The sequence below is a fragment of the Anastrepha ludens genome, chromosome 2, assembly GCF_028408465.1.
Source record: "Anastrepha ludens isolate Willacy chromosome 2, idAnaLude1.1, whole genome shotgun sequence".
NCBI classification, from domain to species: Eukaryota; Metazoa; Arthropoda; class Insecta; order Diptera; family Tephritidae; genus Anastrepha; species Anastrepha ludens.
This window is the reverse complement of record NC_071498.1, coordinates 33,414,047-33,437,993: the sequence shown is the minus strand read 5'-3', so window position 1 is coordinate 33,437,993 and position 23,947 is coordinate 33,414,047. Positions and strand designations below refer to the sequence as shown.

The 23,947-nt window shown below is 33.7% G+C and overlaps 1 protein-coding gene across 1 annotated transcript in view; it reads right to left on the bottom strand.

Annotated features, from left to right (window-relative positions):
- LOC128856666 (maternal protein pumilio) overlaps positions 1-22,776 on the bottom strand; it is a 212,762-nt gene extending 189,986 nt beyond the window's left edge. The window contains exons 1-2 of the mRNA XM_054092012.1: positions 22,714-22,776; positions 21,324-21,371 (exon numbers count right to left, since the gene is read on the bottom strand). Of these exons, the coding sequence (XP_053947987.1) occupies positions 21,324-21,371; positions 22,714-22,776 (111 nt within the window). The remainder of the gene's footprint in view (positions 1-21,323; positions 21,372-22,713) is intronic.
- Positions 22,777-23,947: the final 1,171 nt, after the last annotated feature.

The following is a 23,947-nucleotide window of genomic DNA, read 5'->3' as shown; positions in this document are numbered from 1 at the left end:
GCTTGCTAATGGTAAATTGTTGTTGCCGCTCTATCGCCCTGTAACTGTCTACTATACTTAAGGCACGCAGCAGCAGTGGGTTGCTTGGGTAGTGCATTTGCATGGCCACTGCAATACTTAGATGTGCTTACATGGGATGTACCTACATTACATCTGTGTGAAGGTACATATTTACTTGCACGCAACAACAACAATTACAGCGAGTTATTAAAAAAGTTGTGTTGTGCTGATGTTGCATAAAGTGCATAGCAAACAAGAAAAATGCTTAAATGAAAAGTGCGCAGGCAAGAGTTACCGTTGCCAAGCGTTGAACAAGAGCGCACACACACGGGTGCATCCTCAAGGAAATGGCCATATTGGCGTACAATACACGAATACATATTTGTATAACAACATAATGTAAATAGCAGTAAAGCAAAAGGAATGCGATGGTAAGGCAATGTTAGAACGCTGAGAAAACTTACGAAGAACATTTAAATGAAATTAAAAATATTTGAAAGTGCAAGCTGAGGACGGGTTTACAGGCCGAAGGGTTTACAAAAATGAGAAGCGAATCCATACTTTCAAAGAATTTGTGTTCAAACGTCGAGTGTCGAAACCAGTGGAGTATTAAAATGATGCCGAAATACTACTAATACATATATTTGAACATAATTTCTGCACCTATATAAAATAAAAATCCAAAATATGTCCATGTGTGCGCAAATAACTATGCACAGAAAGCTCAGATTTACATATTTTCATACCAGGCTTGTTTCAACATGCATTGCATAAGCCGAATGCGTTCAAAGCTGCCTAAATATGTTGAAAAATCACAAAATTTGTTTTCAAATTGCAGCAAAATAAAAACGATCCCCCCGATTGGAGAAGTAGTGTTTTTGGGGTATAAAACTTTCAAATGTTTGCTTTCATTCTGCATTAGTCAAATGTGCCAATTATCTGTTATAACTATTGAAATTGTGAAAAATAAGGGCAAATAAAAAAAATGTGTTTGTGCATATGTCCGCTGTGCGCCAAACTGGGAGCGTGTCATTATTCTGTATTACAAAATTCTGGGTGACAAAATTCTGTAAATTGCAAAAAAATTCTGCTTTTTAAAATTCTGCTTTTTAAAAATTCTGCTTTTTAAAATTCTGCTTTCTAAAATTCTGCTTTTTCAAAATTCTGCATGTTTAATGCGAAAAATTCTGCTTTATTCAAGTTTTGTGATTTTCGTCATACAAGAAGTAACAAAATAAACATTTATTCCATAAATATACATATGTATATGTTTAAGCGATAACAATATTTTAGTTTAGCCAATTACAATATTTTTTGGAATTCTTTTTAAATATGTAGTGTGACTTAATTCATTTCTTTTCTTAATAATTCTTCGCAGCTGTTCGAGTTCTACGCAAAAATACTGTGGATTGCGTAGCCGGAGTTGGACTGATGAGGGTTATTTTTGTGAAGCGCGGCCGAAGGCCGCCCACGCGAAAAGAAGTTCTACGCAAAAATACTGTGGATTCTGTCGAAACTGAAGAAAAAATTATTATTATTATTATTTTTTTTTTATTTAATATCTCGAATAATAATAAAAAATAATAATAATAATCAATTAAATAATTACATTACCTCTTTAACATTGTTAACATTATATTTTAATACAGAATTTTGTAATACAGAATTTTGACAGCAGAATTTTAGAAAGCAGAATTTTAAAAAAGCAGAATTTTAAAAAGCAGAATTTTGTTTTTAGAATTTTGTACATACAGAATTTCGACACCAACCCCGCCAAACTCTCTTAAACAGAGAATAAGCAGGTCAAGAAAAATTTAAAATGTGTGATCAACGATTTCTGTAGCTGCTGATTTGTTATTGTGTTGTACTATATGCATACTCTGCCTTACTGACAGGGCAGCTCATGCTAGGCAGTTTCTTAAAAAACACAGATCTCTACTGGCATTTAATTAAAATTGTGGTATAAAAACTTTTACTTCAGCTCAGTAAAAAAATAGAAATATTACCCACACCTCGAATGTAAAAAATAAGTGGATCGGCGAACGGTTCAATTTTTTGCTCGCGCGCAAGCAAGTTGAAGAGTAAAGTATGCGGAGATTTGCAGAGTAACATAATAATTATGTGATAATTATAAGAAAAGAAAAATTATAAGAGGGTGGTAGTTAGAGTAGGGGGAAGAAGGCAAAAAGAGTGTAGGTTAGGTTAGGTTGACGACGTTGTCCTGTGGGACACACTCAGGCTCATAGCCCATTGTGATGCCGCGTGGGGAGCTTGTCCCTATCACTCCTAAAACCAGTGTGTGTTTTTCAAAAATTTTAAAATATCTCTGATTTCTATAGTACTGAGGTCTTCTAGCTCATTAAAAAATTGGCTGCCCAGAATAGTAAACCTGCGTCTGGATAGAGCAGGGCAGTGGCACAGTAGGTGCGAGATTGTCTCTTCCTCGTCCTCATCTAGACAACTTCTACAGAAGTCATGTGTTTGCACACCCATCCTTTGGGCGTGTCTGCCTATTAGGCAGTGCCCCGTTATGACTGAGATCAATGTGCTAAAACTGTGTTTATTTTGGCTTAGCAGAGATTCTGTGCGTTTAGCATTTAGAGTCGGCCAAAGTTGACGGGCGATTTTGCAGGTTGCTTCATTTCGCCATCTTTCGTTTGCTTTCTTTACAATTTCTTCAAGGATGTGTAGCTTACATGTTTGTAAGGGTATCCCTATGTCATTATCTATGTGCTCGTCAGACAATTTAGTGCCGAGTCTTGCTAGTTCATCGGCTCTACAATTACCCTCAATATCGCGATGGCCAGGAACCTTTAGGTGAAATGACTCAGCCATCTCGTTAAGAGATGTGCGGCATTTCATGGCTACCTTGGAGATTGTCGACTGTTTTGTGAGGGATTTTATCGCCGCTTGGCTATCAGTGAAAATGTAGATATCATTTCCGGATATCGCATCACACTGTATCAGTGTCGCGGCTTTTATTGTTGCCATCAGTTCAACCTGAAAGACACTACAGTAGTCGGGGAGCCGAAAACTGAAGGAGATCCTCAGATGTTCAGAATATACACCTCCGCCCACCCTGCCCTCGAGCTTTGAGCCATCTGTGTAAACATGGATAGACTCGCCCTGTCTCACGTCGTCCCGTTCCCACTCTTCCCTTGAGGGTAGGAGGGTCGTAAACGCTGTAATGGCAAGTATAGGCGGGAGTGCATAGTCCACCAGTCCGGGAAGCCCCAAAGTGCCAGCCAGGATTTTACCGTGGCCATAATCCGTGTTTGACCACTTGTTTAGAGTGTTCAGCCTTATTGCCGCACTGCGTGCGTTATATATTGCCTGCAGATCTACCGGAAGGAGGTTTAGTGTCGCATATAATGCTTTCGATGGTGTGGTTGACATGGCGCCGGTTATCAGAACAGATGCTAGTCTTTGCACCTTGTCAAGTTTCTTGATGTAGGAGAAAAGGGTATCCATGTAGAATAACACAATGTAGGCGTAGAGTAGCCAGGGATAACGTTAAGATACCAAATGCATAGCTTTCTGGACAAAATCGCCTTCTTGTGTAGAACAATTCAGCAAAACTTTCGTACTTGAGTTTTCGTTTGGACTAGAACCAAAAAAAATTAAAAAACAGATAAAAAAGAAAAAAAAAGTTAAAACAAAAAAAAATTAAAAACAAAATTAAAAATAAAAAAATAAAAAAAAACCAAATTAATTTTTTTAATTAAAAAAGCATAAAAAAAAATACAAAACAAATTAAATATAATAAAATAATACAAAAATTTAAGACAAAAAAATTAAATAAAATAAATTTTTTAACTTACTTATTACAATATAAACATAGAAATTTAGAACAATTTCAAAAAAAATTTAAAATGAAAAAAGTTTAAACCGAATTTTTAAAAACTTAAAAAAGTACACAAAAATTTTAAAAAGTTTTAAAAACCATTTCAAAAAAAAACTAAGTTAAATAAAAAAATATTCCAAAAATAAAAAACATTAATTTGTTAAAAATAAAAATTTAAATTTATCATAAATAAATAAAAAATTAAATAATATTACCAAAATTAAAGAACAGATTTATAAAAATACAAAAAACTTAAAAAAAAAATTATAAAAATTTAAAAAAATTAAAAAAGTTTAAGAGTAATAAAAAAGTTAAAAACAATTTAAAAAAATATAAAAATTTGAACACATAGAAATTTAGAAAAACTAAAAACAAAATTTAAAATGAAAAAAGTTTAAACGAAATTTTTAAAAACTTAAAAAGTACAAAAAAAAAATTTAAAAAATTTCAAAAACTATCTCAAAATGAAAAAAATGTATTAAAAAATATTCCAAAAATAAAAAAATTAATTTGTTAAAAAGAAAGATATTAAAAAAAATTAGTGTATAAAAATAAAACTAAAAATCTAAATTTGTCATAAATAAAAAGAATTAAAAAATATTACAAAAATAATAACAAATTTAAAAAAATACAAACAAATTTAAACAAAATATTATAAAAAACTTGAAAAAAGTTCAAAAATAATAAAAAAGTTAAAAAATTTAAAAAAAAATTTGAACACAGAAATTTAGAAAAATTAAAAAAAAAATTTAAAATGAAAAAAATGTAAACAAAATTATTAAAAGTTTAAAAAGTACAAAAAAATAAACAAAACTTAAAAACTATTTCAAAAAAAAAAAAATTAAATTTAAAAATATTCCAAAAATAAAAAAAATAATTTGTCATAAATAAAAAAAATTTACAAATATAAAAATAAAAATTTTAAATTGTCAAGATAAAAAAATATTACAAAAATAAAAAAAATTAAAAAAAAAATTTAAGAATAATAAAAAAGTGAAAAAGAATTTAAAAAATTAAAAACAATTTGAAAAAGTAAAAAAGCCAAAAACAAAAATGCAACAGAAAACAAGAAAAAAATATCTTCGATGGCTGCTTTTTCGAATCTTCGTATATGGTATAACCATGAATGCTCCCAACACATCGAAAATAGCAGTACCTTTCTACTAAACTGGTTTATTATAAAAAGCGATAAATAAGTTTGACAAATATATATTTTTTGTTCGGCTTTTTACTCTCAAAAGAGCCGCAAATAAGTTTCTGAAAAGAATGTTTGTTGATCGATTTTCTAGAATCATAAAATTTTTTAGGATCGATTTTTTACTCTCAACGAAACTGGTTTATAATACGAGTAAAGAGCGATAAATAAATTTGAGAAAGGAGTATTTTTTGTTCGATTTTTTTACCTCAAAAGAGGCTGTAATAAGTAGTTGCTGAAAATAAATTTTTTGATCGATTTTGGGGAAGCATACAATTTTTTATGATTGATTTTTTAATTTTAAAAGAGACTCTAATAAGTTCGAGAAAGTAGTATCTAGTATTTTTATTTACTATATAGCGGAATGGGCTTATGTGTGACTACCATTCGGTAGCACACGGGTTCGGCACCCATAGCTGAAACAGCGAAATATAAATATTAATTACACAGTCCTGCGAGGGTGAGTTTCTAGAATGGCTGTACTTGTTTCTTGTAGTTTTTTATGCGCTGAAAACGAATCTGACCTTCAAAATGCTCCATCACGTCAGGATTTTTGATAAATGAAGCCTAAAAGGTCAAAAAATGGCCATTTTAGCCATTTTTGATAATTTTTTTTGGGATAGAAATTTTTTTTTTTTCAATTTTCGACGAAAAGATCGCATAGTACAACTCTTTAGCTTTAAAACCCATTTTTTAAAATTATTGTACGACTTTTTAAAAAAAAGTTATGACATTTTGAAATTAACAGTTTCAGTTACGTATACGTTGGGTATAACGTCTATTGGCGTAACTGAAACTGTTAATTTCAAAATGTCATAACTTTTTTTTTTTAAAATCGTACAATAATTTAAAAAAATGGGTTTTAAAGCTAAAGAGTTGTACTATGCGACCTTTTCGTCGAAAATTGAAAAAAAAAAATTTCTATCCCAAAAAAAATTATCAAAAATGGCTAAAATGGCCATTTTTTGACCTTTTAGGCTTCATTTACCAAAAATCCTGACGTGATGGAGCATTTTGAAGGTCAGATTCGTTTTCAGCGCATAAAAAACTACAAGAAACAAGTACAGCCATTCTAGAAACTGAAAAAAGTTAAATTTCGCAGGCCTGTGTTATAGATTCATTGGCTTCATAAATAATTAAAAAAATAAATAATGAATTGACTCTACTTTAACCTACGCACGTTTAGCAAAAATTTATTTCAACGAATATGAACTCATGTAGGCACTTTTCCCCAATCTCAGTTCTAGTTTGTTTTTACGTTTTCTTTTTATAACAATTTTTTAGACTTTTATTCACCTCAGTACAAATTGCAGATGTCTGTTTCCATTTTTACTCTTAGCTTGGAATCAAAAACGAATTTAATTTTACGCTAAAAAACACCATTTCAAAATAATTCCCTAGAGCTATGCTGCAATGAACAGAGAGTCAGAGAAAAAAGTTCAAAATAATTTCAAATTTTATCGCCTAATTCAATTTCTATGCATACAAATTCTTAAAGATCTCCTCCGGGCTGCTCTAAATATGCGCTTAAACTTCTTAAATTTCTTCTGGCTGCGAATTTGGTTTGCTGGGTTGCTCCCTTACTCTACCATGTAACCGCATTTTACACACTAAATTAACGACGAATGCCTTTATGTATGCAACATGTTGCCACTTTGGCATTCACTTAGCCAAAGGATAGATATGTATGAATTTTCATTTAAGTTGTGAATTTACGTTAATGTTCGAGCACAAAGCCAACGAAATAAACCTGTTTTATATACACCCATACATAGTCATAAAATTATGAAGACTCCTATACGAGTACAGTTGCATACAACGGCTCACCCATATCAAAGGCTAACTTACAAGGTAAACATACGGACGCTGTAGGAAGGTAGACGAGGCAAAGACAGCAGGCAGGCGGGCAACGTGTGAAAAACGACAAAGGCAGCAGGGCTCATCAAGCGAGATTCACAATTTTCGATAAACGAACCATTTTATGAGCTGCAGCAGAGAGAGTAGTCTCACACTGTGGAAGAAACGCAGTTGCAGGTATGGAAATGCCTCAATATTTTTTTTCTTTCAATTTTCAAACTTTGCTTTAAGGTACTTGACCACCTTATAAGTTTCAAAAAATTAAATTTTTTTTTTTTACATTTTTTCAATCCTTATACTTTTAAAAATCATCACCTGAAACTGTTTTTTTAAATTCGAATTCTAACAAAGTGAAATCAGTGAAAATGTGCAGGCGCATCCTGCACTCATTACTTGCTGACTCAGCTGAAAGAAAATAGCAAGTTTTAACTTTAAACGCGTTTTTCCAGAAATTACTTTTTTTCGAATGGCGGACACTTTATCTCCGAAACTGCTTAGCCGATTTTAATGATTTTGGTCTTGTTTTATTTGTTAAGATGTTTTGTATGCCAATTTACCACATTTTGCAAAAAAAAAGTCAATAAAGTATTGCTTTTTAAGCATAACATTGTGAAAAACAGGGGTGTTTTCTTAACTTTTTTTCAAACATCCGCCATTTTTTTATTATTTTTTTTTTTTGTCAGTTTGTGGTAAATTCTCACGCAAGGAACCTTCCTTTTGAAAATTTTGTTTCTCTCTTTTGTTTTAGAATTACCATTTCTAAGATTAACTGTCCGCCGCAAGACATGATTTTCTTCAGGCCTCGACTTTGGCGCCTCCTCGATATATGTTAAAAAAAGAAATTTTAATAAATCAATTTTTTTTTGTATTATATAAGCTCTAAATAAAAATTAAAAAAAAAAATTTATTTTAATATATTATACAGAACATGAAAAAAAAATTATTGAATATGTTGTACTTTTTAGCTTTCCAAGGTGGTCAAGTACCTTAATTTTCTCTTATTTATTCAAAAAAATATTTTTTTTTCTTAATTGGAAATAATCTTTTTCTCTCTCATAGGTTAAAGGAGCCTTTTCGTATACGCCGATGTACCAAGCTATTCAAAAAATATTATTCGATTAACTGATTAATTATGGCCGAAATTATCCCACTATTTTTATTTTATTTTCTTCCAAATTAAAGAGCAAAAAAAAAAAACAAAAGAAAAACTTGAGAATGCAGTTTTGTATTTTTAATTTTCACATTTTTTGCTTTTTTTTAATTTCATGAATTTTTATTTATTTTCTGTTTTGTTTCTTTTTTTTAATTTTAATTTTTTTTATAAAAAACATAGTTCATTCTATAGCAAATATTATAGTTTTAAACTGGGTATGCAGTTTTATGCCCATTAAATTTTAGTAGAATAAAATGCAAATTTGAATTGGCCCAAACTTCTCGTTGTTTTTTGACGATTTCTTCCCCTGTCGGTACTGCGTATTTTCTTCATATAAGAAACAACAGTCGTTCACATGTCAAAAGAAGCAAATGCGCAACGCTGTCGGTGAAAAAAAGTTATCAAAAATCAACGAAAATAAAAATTTACACGCTTTTATTTGATTTAATATCTGCTATGCTGCTATTCGTATTAAATTTCACTTTTTTTCGTTTGTTTTAGGACTGATTTTAGCCTTTAACATTTCTGTGTTCAAAGTATGCAGGGAATGGGGATGATGCTCAAATCTCACCACTTTATTTAAAGTGGTGTGGTATGCCGTTTTTATGCTCTCGTTTTCTTGGTTGCTTTATCACTACAAAGGCATGCCAGTGGAAATATTTAGGCAAATATTTAGCGCTCGAAGTGAAAGTTGCATAGCTTAAGGGGCATCTATGGTATGCTGACTTGGAAGGGGGAGGGGGGGTGTAAAAAGTCGCTGAAAAGAAGGGTGGAGAAGTTATTAAATTTCAAAGCAAATTTCTGTGCAGCAACTTTTATGCTGCTGGAAGTCATTACACCAGGCTTAGGGGCATAACACAAAATAAAAATACTTCGTGGAAGTATAAAAGTGCAAAAGAATTTAAATATTTGTTCTTCAATCTTATATGTAATTTCATTTAAAAATTCACATTCTTTCAGTTTTGCTTTCAGTACTTAAAAAAAAAACCTGTAAGTACAGAGTAGTTGTACTTTTAATAAAATAATATGCAACCGCGCTCACGCCGACGCATAATACACAAAAAAATATTAATACAAGAAATATCGCATCTTAAAGGCACTAAGTATGCCTGGATATAAACTACAAAGACACAAGGGACGAAGAAAATCAAATTTTCGAAATTATTTTTTTCAATATAAGTTCAGGGAATATTTTCAAAGGTTGTAATTGGAACAAAAAAAACGGCAACCAGAATGCCAGCTGATATGAAAAAAAAAACAGATTTCAAAATTTCAATTTCAAGGAACCCATTCCTTTAATTGTGACAGAAATCAGAATTATAAAGATAGTCTAAGGCGAAATCTTCAAAACTAACTCTTCAAAAATAAACGCATTTACGGTAAAGTCTACTCCAACAAGAACAATATGGAATATGAATACGTGTGAAATAAGAAAAAAAAGAACGTGTTACCCAAATGGCGTTCACTTTACCTATAATCAGGGACACCAGATCAGCAGGTGCGCTGGTGTTAGGACCTCTCCATCATTGGGGACCCACCGCAGAAGAACTGCAAACGCTACTCGCCAAAGTCGAGCCAAAACAAAAAATAAACCAAAAAACTGACTTGAGACGTAGGAGTAAGGTGAAAATTAGTATGGAAAAAACTTTAAATTTGGGAGAATAGAATTTCTAATGCTTCATCCGATCACAACATGGAAAGGTGGTCTACTCAGGCGCTCTTAAGAATGATGAATTATGAATTTGTAAACTACGAATGCTTTCGAAGAAAACAGTTAATTTCTAGAATATATTTTTTTCCCTTCTAAAGTATTATTACAATTACTATTAAATGTATAGATATTTTGATTAACTGACGAAATTAAATAAATTTAATTTTTAAGATAAGTGGCAACCTTCTTCTAAAATCCATATGTCTAGAATAAAAGTGTTCTGCTTCATTGAGGTCCTATTACCAAATTTTAATAAAATACCTAATTAAATCATTTAATTTTTTTAAAAAGATGGCAACCTTATTTTAAAATACATATACTTGGAATAAAGGGTTCTGTTTCATTGAGATTCCTATTATTAAACATTAATAAAATACCACACTAAATAATTTACTTTTTTTAACAGGTGGCAACCTTTTCTTGTAATACGTCTCGAGTCATTTATATTTTAATAAAATTACTTAATTAAATATTTTACACTTTTCCATAGGTGGCAACCTTATTAAAAAAAACAGTTTTTTTATTCATGTTCACTCCACTCGGGTGCATAGGGCCTCGACAAGACTCAGTCTTGGGTTGGTTTCGTTTTTTTTTTTCTTTCTGGCAGGGTAGGTGATTAGCCTGCCGCTACCAGGCGGCCTAAATTTTAATATTTTAATCAAATTAATTAATTAAATAATTTAAAAAATTTAGACAGATGGTAACCTTATTTTAAAACTCATAATTTTTCTGTTTTATTAATATCCATACTTTTACATTTTAATAAAATTACTTAGCTAAATAATTAAAGAAGTTTAGTCAGGTGGCAGCCTTATTTTAAAATACATACGTGGAATAACTATTCCTTAAATACATTTCATTTGATACCCATATTATTCATTTTTAGTAAAATTACTTAATTAAAAATTTTAACTTTTTTATATATTTCAACAAACTGACTTAATTATATTATTACATTTTTTTAGATAGGTGGCAACCTTATTTTAAAATATATAAGTTTATGCCTGGAATAGTGTATTTTAAATACCTTTTTGGTGCCTTGCAAATTATTATATTTTGATAAACTTAGTTAGACTGTTTTAATTTTTAGGATAGGTGGCAACCTTATTTAAAAAAAAAATTAGTATTACGTTTTATTAATATACCTTTTCTAAACCTTTCTTTCTATTCTAAACCAAAACACTTCATGAATATTTTCCAGCCATTTAGACTACTTCGAGTTCAACTTATATGCACCTAAGAATTATTTTATTTCAGCATTGCTCCTCGAAAGTCGGCACGAAAAAGTGTACTGATCTTGAAAATATTTCTGTAATTCTTTAAATATAGGAACTATCAACATAATGAGCAGAATAAGTAGTGCGTGAAACCCGTCATATGACTAAAATTGATATGAGCATAACTCAATCGGATCGAATATTTATTTCGAGAAATTTTTATTTCTAAATGTCACATTCGTCACTTTGGAATGTAGCCTACCTTGCTCAACAAATTTTGACACAAATTTACTTCATTTTTTGTGAATAAACTCATAAACATTTAATAAAAATGATTCCACTTTTCCAAGCTGAAGCACTTCTGCAGTTCCAGTAATTTCTTAAAAAATATTCAGCACTACAACTTCGTAGCATCGGTATGATTAATCAGCGTATGTCGACAAGTTATTCAACTAAGTAAATATTTAAATGTCAACTTTGTATGATTAACAAGTCAGCGGAGGGTGGCAGCTGGCATGCACCGTTCAAAGCATAAGAGCATACAAGAACTTCACCACTTGCAGTCACGAACAATGCAACAGTTCAATGAAGCAACACTAAGTGCAGACTTAAGTTATACCGACACCGATAAACTGGCAAATCTATTTATTCATAAGACTAGAAGAGATCAGTGTGCTTGTCTTTCAAGACTTTAAGCAAACGCGCGAAACGAAAATGCATAGACAAAGACAATGCGCTGAAGTGCAGACTGCTTAAATCTTGGCTACATTTGACAGCTCGCTTCAGTGACAGCGGAACGAAAGATGAAAAATGCAGTGACAGCAATTGAAGTGTCAGACGACGAAGCAGACGAGTGCGAAAGCGACCATATGGAGTGAACGGTAAGCTAACGAGGAAGTCAAGACAATCAGTCAGGCAGCCAGCCAGCCAGCTAAGGCAGTAAGGAGTGACTGCTATTGGCTGCTTCACAAAATGATATTCTGTCGTATGACAGACAGGCAGCTTGATTGGCTTTGCTGAGAGACATTTGCCAGACACAGACACTTTAAAGCGGCAGCACCAAAAGTTTCTGCTCAAATATGCAAAGACAGTACCCGGCTGCACAACAACCGACGACACCTCCACTCACTTTACTTCTAGCAAAGTGTCTGTCAGTTGCTTCGTCTAACCGGCATGTCTGTCAATGTCGGTAACGTAAACGCTTGTATACAAGCAGTATAAAAATAAAAATTAAAACTCACACTTTTTCAGAGCTGAGGTAAACCAATTGAAGTTCAAGAAATTTTTCTATAAACTATCAAAGGAGCACAAATACATGCATACATACATACGGACATGTATAATATTATATTAATAAGACTAAGAAAGAGCATAGCAAATGTTTTGCACTTGAAATGCTAAACTTTAAAATCTTATCTCTGCCTTTGGTCAATGTCACCCACCAAGATTTGCTTTTAAGTGAAGGCTGAATGTAGAAACTTGAGTAAAAGTTAATTTATAGCAGGAAGCGCGCAAAGGAAATTGAGTTTGTGAGCGTTGCTCGCAACAGGACAAGTACGAGTTTTCTTTAATCTCATCCACTTTTTAACCCACGTTTTGCTTATGTTGGGTGCATTAAATGAACAACGACAACTGCAAGAGAGAATAGGAAATAATGCAGAAACAGCGAGGGAAGTTGAAGAATAAGTCGGTTTGAAGTTGTTGATTATTGCATAGTTGTAGGCGCAATGTCGTATTATTTTTTGAACAATGTGGTTTATTGTTAAGCAAAAATAATTTACAATGTTACAAGTGAGCTAGAGTGTGATTAGGTTGGTCGCAGGTTCGTTACCCACTGCTGTTATGAAACATAAAAAAAAATGAGTTTTGTTTTAAATAGCCGTCGCAAACCCAACAGACAGTGCAAACCCATTTTTGCTTTCAAAAAATATTGTCACATACCAGTAAATGCCATTTAGAAGTAGCAGGAAACTGTAGAGCCCTTTGCTGGGTAAGGAAAACACAACCGACGGACCGCGTACAGTTCAAAATAAAGATTCCCATCACTCAAAATCAGTTTATATTTCGTCAAACGTATTCAAAAAGCCAATTGGATTATTCATTTTGCGTCATCTTGAATAGTTATATAAATGGATACGTGACACACTACTGACGGATAAAATAATAGAATCTTGATATTTTAACCAATTTCTGTTTTTTCATAATTTGTTTTTGGGATTTCATAATATTTTATAAAAATGTAGCGCTTATCACAACAAATACTATATATGGTAAATCAGAGTTTCAAACCTTATATAAAATTTACACAAATTTCAAAAAACAGTTTCACTACAATTAAAAAAAAACATGTTCTATATAACTTCCGGATATGCAATTTTTTTTTTATAAGACTTCTGAGTATGCAATTTTATAAGCCCACTCAGTTTTAGGTGAATAAAGTGAGAGAGGTGAATCTGCTCAAAATTTACGTTGATTTTTTACAGTTTTTTTTGCATACATTTTTTTCAATTTAAGAACATTCCGAACATCTACATAAATACATAGAAAAAAAATTTACACAAACTTTCAAAATTAAGAAAAAATGTATTTCCTTAAATGAGGACCCAAAAGCAAAAAGTTTTATAAATGTGAAAATATTTATGTATAAATAATAAAAAATAAGCTGAAGTCCAGGGCTTGTAAGCACATAAACGTTTTTGCTACAACTTTTTAAGTGTAGTGCCCAAATTGACGACTGTGTAAAGGAGAAATTCATACAATAATAAAATAAACACTATTAGCATAAGACATTTGGCACATAATTTACATAAATTAAACCCAAATAAACACAGCAAAATGGAATGCGTAATAACACTACACAACAAAAACAAAAAAAAAAAACAACCCAAAACCTTTGCATACTTCAAGAACTTGCTTTGATTAAATACTTTTTAATTGCACAGCAGTAGAAAATATCGCAAAATTTGTTGCATACCCACAGACAAAAGAAAAGAAACAAGATTAAATAACATTTATTTAGCGGTTGCTGGTGGCAAATTTAATTCCTCTTTATTTTCTTCTCAATTTGTGCATTTTCCAAAGTGACAGTTTTCATTACCACACTTGAAAGGCGAAAATTCCAATTTTGGATTGCTTTCACATTTTTAAGGCGTCACTGGGCCATCAAACTCCTCAAAACTTCGCTCCGAGCTAGTAGTAGTTTAAATTAATGTAGGAACACAGCATACTCCATGGCGTTAATACCAGCAAAACCACAAACACTTTGCAAACTTATAGGGACGACAGCATAAAACATACGAGCATATTCAAGAAAGTGCATATTTTAGTTTAGGGATGAATTCAATTAATTTAAAAACATTTGTTGCATACTTAAAGGCGGAAAGAGGGAAAACTTTTGGAAATACTTAAGCTTTGCTTTAAATGATAATAGCCTGAAAATATGCGCCCACATCTAAAATGCTGGAATGCAGTTTTTAACATATAAAATTATTTTCAAACAAACTTGAAGGCGTAAATTATGCTAAAAATTAAAAATTATTCAAGTTAAAAACTAAAAATTCTTAAACTTCGCTTTAAATGATAATAGCCTGAAAATGCGCCCCAAAATTCGAAGTGCTGGAACGTATTTTTTAACATATAAAATTTTTTTTAAACACACTTTAAGGCGTAGTTTTCTTCTTGTCTAGTTATACAAGTTAGCTAAGTTTAAATAGCAATACAATTTTATTTTTTATTATATAATATAAAAACATTGCATATTTAAGGGCGCTACTGCTTGAAAAATATAAAAATTTTATTGACAAAAAACTTGCAGTGAATAGTCTTCCTGGTAGATATTCATCGCCAATGCAAATTTTGCTCATTTAACTGAAGCATACCTCAAGGCGTATGTGTATCGGGGGGGAAAACTCTGCAAGCTGCTTTATGTTTGCAGAATAGCTAATTATAACAAAAACATACATTTATAAAAGCAAAAAGTTAACACGAACATTAGTTTAATTCGTAAAGAAATACATACTTTTAGGCGCAAACTACCATAATCGAGTTTTCTATGCTAGTCCCATTATTAATTTTGCTCCCATTGAAAACTAAGCTCATTCATAGCACTTGAGTGAAATATTTGCTAATACACAACAGCAGGTATTGCATACTTTAAGGTGCACAAATTAATTAAACCGCATCTGAGGACGTAATTGGATAAGACACCAATTCATATACCACAACAATTTTTAATATGCTTCTGCATTTCGAAAATTCACCGCACCTTCAGCCAAGCAATTGCGGCATACCTCAAGGCGCACGATTAATATACATGAAACATGTACCATTACAGAAAGATCAGTATTTAAACCAGTAAAATTCAATTAGTAGCACCAGACAGCTGTACACCACCACCTACGCCAGCCAGCTGTGAACAATAGAAAAATGATGGTGGGCTCAATGATAGCCAGCTGTGCACAATAGAAAAATGATGGTGGGCTCAATGATAGTAGCCGAACGCCATAACTTGTGATTATAATGCTGCCGCTACCCTGGCACTAAGCTAATATCCTTTAATTTAACCGCCGAATGTCTACTACACTTAGCTGACCAACGCTTTATGCTGCCGCCAAAACAACAATTACGCCCACTCGCACCAATTAAATCGTTGAATTTATTAGCCACAGGGCACTAGCCGCAAGGACCTATGTATATGCATGTGCGTACGTGTGTGTCTATGTAGTGGCGCTTTGTGTCCAAATGGTCCACGAAACACAATGATCACACACAATCGAAGGTTTTTTAGGCGGGATTGTGGGAAGCGGATGTGGTGTCCGACAGAACAAAAGCGCAATCTGCTGTTTTGTGTTAAATAAATAAATACGAAGAACGTAGAAAAAATTTGAAACATAAATTTATAGCAGCATTTTAGGGTTGCAAGCAAGCATTAGTACACATAAAAAGGGGAAAAGCTGCGCTGCATAGTGTTAAGTAAAAATTATGGCGGTGAACAAAAGGAAGTCGTGGCGCAAAAAAATAGTACTAGCACGAGCGTGACAAGTACGCACACACGCTCGCGCACAGGGAGGCAGACAGACAGCGAGACGTACGATAAATGTAACAAATACATAAAACGTGAAGGTGCGGGGCACAACAAACAAGCGAATACCTGTTTTCGGGTTTATAAGAGCAACTCAAAAAAATATAAACAAAAATAAACAAACAAATAAAATAAAGCAGGAGATCAAATAACGTCTCTGTTTTCTTTTAATTTCCTTAATGGATTGATGAGGGTGGGTTGGTGGTGGGCGAGCGATGAGCGGAATAGGACAAAATAAATGTTTGTTACAAAAATTCCATTACCGAACGGTCTAACAAATATTTGGTTAGGAAAAAAATTCTAGCGCCATTTAAAGGACAAAGCAAATGTGGTGCAAAATGAAAGTCAGCAGACGCAAGAAATGGCTATTTTACGCCAAAAGTTTAGGACAATTTAGAGTTTTGTTAGCGGCGCACAAACTGTAAGCTGAGGAGAATCAGGTTACTGCTTTCAACTTTTTGAAAACTGCATCTTAAAACTCAGTCTGAAATATTTGCCATGAATTTCGAGCATCAGAAAGAAAGCATAAAACCGAGTAAATGAAATTCACATACCAAATCCTACTGGGCCGTGATGGAACTACAATTGGGACTGCAAAAAACTGTGGAGAGTTTACTAACTGGGTTTCGTATCTGCATTCTTAGATAGAAGCAATCATTGAGCTTCCAACATTTAGAAGTAATTGGCGAGCTATTGTTACCAAAGAAATAAAAACGCCCTGAGAACTGCGCGCGAAAAATAGCTGCTTTAGGATTTGAAAAACATTTCATGCGGCACTGTGGCTTAGTATAAAAAACACCCAAGTAAATATTGCATAAAAATTAAAAAAAAACTCACGATACACTTTCTGTAACACATCCAAGCGGCAATTAGAGCTTCTGGACTCGGTGGTGGTGCGCTTGAAACTGGACGGGGAATATTTGGCTTCTCTTTCAACCGCATTCAATTTATTTGAAATTAGGATCATTTGGGGACCTGATTACAGGAGCATCGCGGGCGGACAAGCTAGTTTGATAGGGGACTCGTGAGGTAGTTTATTTGTGAAATCAGAGGATTGCAATTCCCTTGGTTGCCTGTGTTCTGCTCTTCGAAAAGTGAGATTCGAGGCCATCCATGAAGCGCTGGACAAGTATACAAATTTGTATGATAGGATCACCGCGTGTGGATCGGAGACATTCGAGATAGCTTCTAAGGTTAACAAAGCCACGGCTCTTCAATATTATGGGTATCCTTAGCGGACATTGTCCGCGAGGTATGCATGTCGTGAGACGAGGCATTACTTCGGGTTCTTTATGCAGTAGCTTGTCTAGTGAACGAGGAGAAATCATTTGAGCAACTTCGCCTCAGCTGAGATACCTCCATGGTAACACAATGGACGTCAAGGACTAAGAAGAGCCTACTTAGTAAATATTTATTACCACTAGCCCGCTTAGAGCTAGTCCACGCCCTTACAGACAGTGGCAACCGCCGTATTCTAACTTAACGAAGGTTAAGTTGTCCCTTAGCTGTCCTACTCTTGCAAGGCTGCGGTTTAGGCACCTTTGCGCTCATTTCTTTATTATGACTGATGACACAAAAAACCTAGATAATTAACACAACCGTGACAAGGGTCATTCATTCGGGATTCTTTGCCTAATTTTTCATTACCTTAAATCGAGGTTCACCCTTTTGTTCCTGTTCTGGCAAATTGTGAAGGTAATCGGCTCCATAACAACAGAATTTGCCATTATAACTGATTAACTGTTCATATTTGTTTTCCCTTGAGTTTTTGCGTAACTCTTGCCAAAACATTTTCAATAGGGTTGGCATCAGAAGGCCAATCCAACACTTCAATCCCATTTTACCATTTCAACTCTACACATACTTCGTTGTCTTCTTGTAAAATCCAAGCTTGGCTTGTTCTTATAAACGAACTCTAAGCCGGTAATTCGACAAGCTGTATAACCTAACCACACACCCAACCTATACCTCAAATAACTACAAGCTCTGGTGGGATTATTTTCAGCGCAAGTTAATGTAATGCCCGTATATCTTAAAAAGATTCTCGCAAACTTCTGTCAAATACCAAGAAAACCGAAATCATGCATTGACCACTTCAGATTAGCCTTAAAATTTCAAAATATTCTACGTACGCGACACAAAAATTCTCAAAAGAAACTCTTACCCACTCAACTCACACCAAAAGTCTTCCTCTACTTATATATAGTAGAAAATTTTCACAAGGGCTCGCCTTCCTATTTATTTCCCTCAAACCAAAATCACTGCCATTAACTATTTAACGCTTTGCAGCGAGACAAGACTAGGGAAGAACAAATTAATTATAATAAAATAAAAGAAACCCACTAACTCAACAAAAGAAATCGTAAAAATAGAACAAAAGCGCAATACAGCGGATATGGGCAGGAAAAGTAACGGAAGGAAGTATGATGGGCAGCCCCGCCAACCGGCGCAACAATGAAAGACGGAAGGAAGACAGACAGGAAAGGCCAGCGCGATAAGACAAGCGCAAAACAATGGAAAAGAGAGATAGAAAGAAGGAATGAAGGAAGACCGAAAGAAGAAAGTTAGTAGCGCGTTGAAACCAAAAGCGGAAATATTTGACTACATGAAACTAAATCAATTTGCCGCTTAGGTTAGTTAAGTGTATAAAATTGAGTCGATGCGCTTTAGCATTTTATTCAAACAACGACGGAGCAACAACGAACGATGGACGCTCCATTTTGTGTATGCACACAAAAAAGGTACATAAATTACCAACCTGCACGCGATATCAAAATGTACTATGAACATTAAAAGGCAATTTGAAACCAGGAGAGCGAGCAGGACTACCTGGCCAGACAGGCACATCACACCAGACAAACACAGGTGTTCCGGCAGCTGTGTGGGGGCGAATACGGGAGGCATTTTGCTTAGACAATTTATAAGGTGCGCTTTTGTTGCCATCATAAATGCATTTACAAACATACACACACCCACACACGGGCACACATACTAATTGAGGTAGTATTGAATGCCCAGTTTATTACACTTAATTTCGCCCGAGGCTAGTTAATCGCCCCAAAGCGACTCGGAGAACATCCAAACTGAATATAGAGCGAGTAGTAAATAGTTGGGGCCAAGGCAAGGGGCGCGAAGTATACCTAAGGTAGACAAAAACATATTTTCATTTTTTGACCATTTTCTCCGGAGTAAATATTTTTTATCACTACATTTGGCCGCCCTTCGAGTGATGCTGTTTGCAGTGAGCCCATGAACTCTCTGCTGCTGCCAATGTGTGTGTAACGCCTTTCACTCTGGGGCTTCATTACATTACAAAAATAAAAGAAAATAATGCAAAAAATTAGATGCGGTCGTGCTGTGGGCGCGCCTGAAAGAGAAAACAGCAGTGGGCAACGGCCAAATACTAGGCCTGCTGACAAATACCATGGACAAGGTGGGACAACAGCTACGGCTCTACACAGGATAGGCAGTAAAAATGTGGAAGGAAAAAATTGCATGGCACAGCTATTTTGCTAGACAGAGCTCAATTTGCATGTACACCTGCGTTCAAAATAATATTAGCGCGACGGGTTACTACGTTTTAACTTTTTTTGTCGCTTTTAGTTTTCTTCTAAAATATAGTTTGCACTGCAACAAAAAGCTCAAAACGTTGCACAAAGCGCTAATATGCATACAAATCGATCGAAGCGTCGCAAACACACGGTAGTTTTTACTGGTTTGCTGTACTTATTTCAATGTAACTCAAGAAATTAAGAGAATCCCGTTGTTAAACTTTCATGGATCAAAAAATAAGAAAAAATCTGAGTGAATGCAAATGCGAAAAAAAATTGTTCCTTGAAAATAAAAAACACTAAAAACAAATTCTTCACTGATAATAGAAAAAAAATTTAAAAAATTAGCAAATAAATAAAAATGGCTTCCAAAAGCTGTAAAACAGTTTTGCAACAAAATCTAAGTGGCGGGTGGTTTTTCACAAATGGTAAAAAAATGTTTTTGAACAAAAAAAAAGAATTACAGCAACACATAAAAATGGTTTCCAAATAATAAAATAATTGTTTTCCGATTTTTGTTTTCTCACAAACAGAGACAGAACAAAAAAAAAAATTTCAGCAACAACTAAAAATTTTTCCAAAAAAAAAAAAAAAAAAATTAAAACAAAAAAAATTTCAGCAACAACTAAACATGTTTTCCAAAAAAAAAAATAAAAAAAACTTTACCAAAAAAAATATAAAGCACTTTTTTAAAAAAAAAAAAATTATAAAAATATTAAAAAGAACCAAAAATGGGTGAGAAGTTTAAACAAAATATTAAAAAAACTCTATCAGCATTAAATCATTCAGCCGTAAATAAATCTTAAAATTATCGAATTTTTTTTTTTTAATTTTTTCGGTTTACAATTTCGGTTCTACAATTTGTACCTTCTTTAAGATCTCAATGCATTTATTTCCTTATTCGACCGCCATGAAATTTGTTGCATAAATTTAGGGTACACAGTTCTTACTATACAAGTGTAAGCTCAAAAGATTGCATTGAGAAGGCTTTTAGTGGACTTATATTTCATTTTTCTGGAATTCCTATACAAACATTATTCCGAAAATAAATTTTATTTGAATTTGGTTTGCAACCACAGCCTGTACTAACAGTTTGGAAGGTAAGCTTTCATGCTGAAAGTGAAAGCTTTTGTCAAATTACATAACTTAAATACAAAATATAGCTCACATAATCTTTGAACTCGTCACTTCACTGTTGTAAGCTTTCACATTAAAAGCTGCAATTATTAAACGAAAACGCTTGATATTACATCGTATATAAGGTGGCGCAAAGTTAGTCACTCTATCGGAAGATTTACAATTTGTTTGCCAATGGCGTCGTACGCCAATCATATTTGAGATTTGTGAACTAGACAGCAGTAACATACAAACAGACAAGCAATGCAGAGCTTAAAGGTCCAGCAAAATAGCGGTCGCCCCTCGGCTCCTCATACAAACCATTTGCCTTTCGGAGTCGGCTTGAAACTGTAGGTCCCTCCATTTGTGGCACAACATCAAGACTCACACCATAAATAGCAGACGCATAATCACTCAAAATATTTTTTTTTTTTTACATTTAATAAACAAAACGCCCTTGGATGATTAATTTTGCGCAACCTTGTACATGCATGAGAAAAGTGCGAAAATGCGCTGTTTTAAAAAAATATTTTCATATATTTTTAAAGTAAAAAAATTAAAATAAACTTAAATCGTAAATAAAATGAAAAAAATCTTACAGCAGCATTTCCATAGTCCACGCCAAGAGCAGAGCTAGTAGAACTTACCTAAAAATAAACAAGAAGAAAAAAAAAGGATGGTAAAAATTTGTTGGCAAGTCTTCTTAAATAAAAAAGTAGCAGAAATGTGAAATGTGGAGATATGCTTTAAGATAACGGTATATAATACTAAATATTACACTTCATTAAATCGTTTATTGTAAAATATGCTTTTATGCATACGATAAGGGCACCTCATGCGAGAGACGAACTTTAGAGCAGCAGAGCAAGGGCGAATGCTCGCACACTGGGTAGCTCAATTTGGCAGTAGCAGAAAGGTGACAGGAAGGAAGAAGGAAAATAAAAGGTAGCAAAAGCTTGCGATTATGCAAATTGGATTTACTTTATTTGAAGCCTACTTAAAAATCCATTAAAAATTTGCATAAATCTAAGAATAAGCAAAATCAAAAAACAAAAAAAAAATACAAATAGGAAAACGCACACGAAGTACGAAAACACTGAACGAATAATGTGTATGTAGAACACAAAACCCAATCATGTGTAGTCACATGCATTTATGTAAATATTCAAAGTTTTATGAGAGATTTCGCTCGCTGGTTTACATAATCAATGAAGTGTGTGATGAAATGGAGATAAATGGAAGCGAAAAATCAGAGGAAGTGGCGAAGAAAAATGGGACAGGAATTTAGTTTGGAGTAAAATGGGCGCTAGCAGACAGGAAGATAAGAAAGCTGCTCAATGAAGACAAAGGAAATGTGCGAAAACATTCAAAACAAAAAAAAAAAAAACAAAATTAGAAATAAAAATGTGCGAACTACTACGAAGGAATGATGAAATGAAAAAATTTACAAAAGCTGTTTTTAATTTACATCAAATCAATTTTTATAAAGTAGCATGTGTGACACAAATGCATGAACGCCGCCTGCAATAACAAAGGGAAATACGATATGTGTGCGTGGGAAGACCCCACCAAAAGCATGCCACCATAACGATACGCTGCCAGAAGAACGTGCCGACTGACGCCTGAGGCAACATGGCAGCCAGCTAGCGAACGAGCGTCAAGGCGGCAAATACAATAATGCCAAAATGATACTTGAGCAACACTTACACTGATGGCGGAATACTCGCACACGTGCGAAACGTACCAATATGCATACACGCATACAAATATAGGAAAGTGACATGCATGTGCAAGTATGGGTGCCAACGGAAGGGTGTTAAAATTGATGCCTGCAACGAAATGTTGTTCACGCTTTTCCGCTTGCCAACGTCAACCCTCGTCTTGCGTGTTGCTTTCTTCTACGAGTTTGTCCGCAAAGCGCACACGCCGGATAGACAAGTATCCTGCAGCGATATTTGCCGACTTTTAGGCGCACCACCAAATACAAACACTGCTAGTAAAACTCATATTCAAATCTATCGATTTGGCGCTGCTGTTGCGATTTGTGCACATATTGTTATTGATATTGCAAAGGCGTACGGAGGGGTGATTGAATGGGCGCAAAAAAATTACAAGCAACGAGAAGACGTTTGCAATGTATGCAAATGGAAGTATATTTAGAAGGCAGTCAGGCAACCGTATCGATGTCAATTTTATTTTTTTATTAAATTTGTTGACGCCAATGTAGCTGAACGATTTTCCAAGAACTCACACACACACACACACGCTCGTCTTTGATCCGTCATGCGATATCCAAATGCAGCCGACGAAATGTGGGAAAAATTTAGAAATGAAATAAATGAACGAAATTCAAGTGGAAAGTGTGCAAAAAAAATATGCAATAGATTTCACGGGCATATTTTATAATAAGAAGAGCTTTGGTCCAACCAAAAATAAAAAAAAGATTTACCAAAACAAAAATGCAATGATATTTTAATTGTAATATAATAATAAACAAGTGCTGCCATATAACATTGACTGGTGTTTAGGTCCAGAATTTCCTCTAATGTCTGATGTGAGAATGGAAACCTTCGTAATTGTATGCCAATGCTAAGGCATAGATTGGTTTAAGGTAAGATTTTTTGTGAATTTTTTGGAAATTTTCAAGAAGCAAGTAAAGTGGAGCTTTCGCCGATGAAAGCTCACGAAAGCAGCTTTTAATTCACTGCATGCCCATTTGTAAATTACAATTTTGTCAAAATATAACTAAATCGCACGCAGAAAGTGCATAAAGCTTTTCTCGGCTTAAGTTCCACAAGCTTATGCTAAGTTATGCCAACATCAAAGCACAAAATGGTTTCAGATACAATCTTTTGTGAATTTTTTGCAAATATAAAAAATAAATTTTCAAAGAAGCAAGTAAAGTGGAGCTTTCTCCAATGAAAGCTCATGAAACCATCTTTCAATTGACAGGATGCCTATAATAAATTGTAGTTTTGTCAAATAAGCAAAGTTGGGCACAGAAAGTGTGCAAAGCTCCAAAAGCTTATAAAAAGCTTAGAATTAGAAAAGGCTACAGTTTTATACCAAAGCCAACGCACAAATTGGTTTAACATAAGATTTTCAGTGAAATTTTTGGCAAATTATAATTATAAATATAATCTACAAATTTTCAAACAAGCAGTTAAGCTTTCACCGATGAAATCTCATTAAAGCATCATTTAGTAGACTCCATACCGTAATA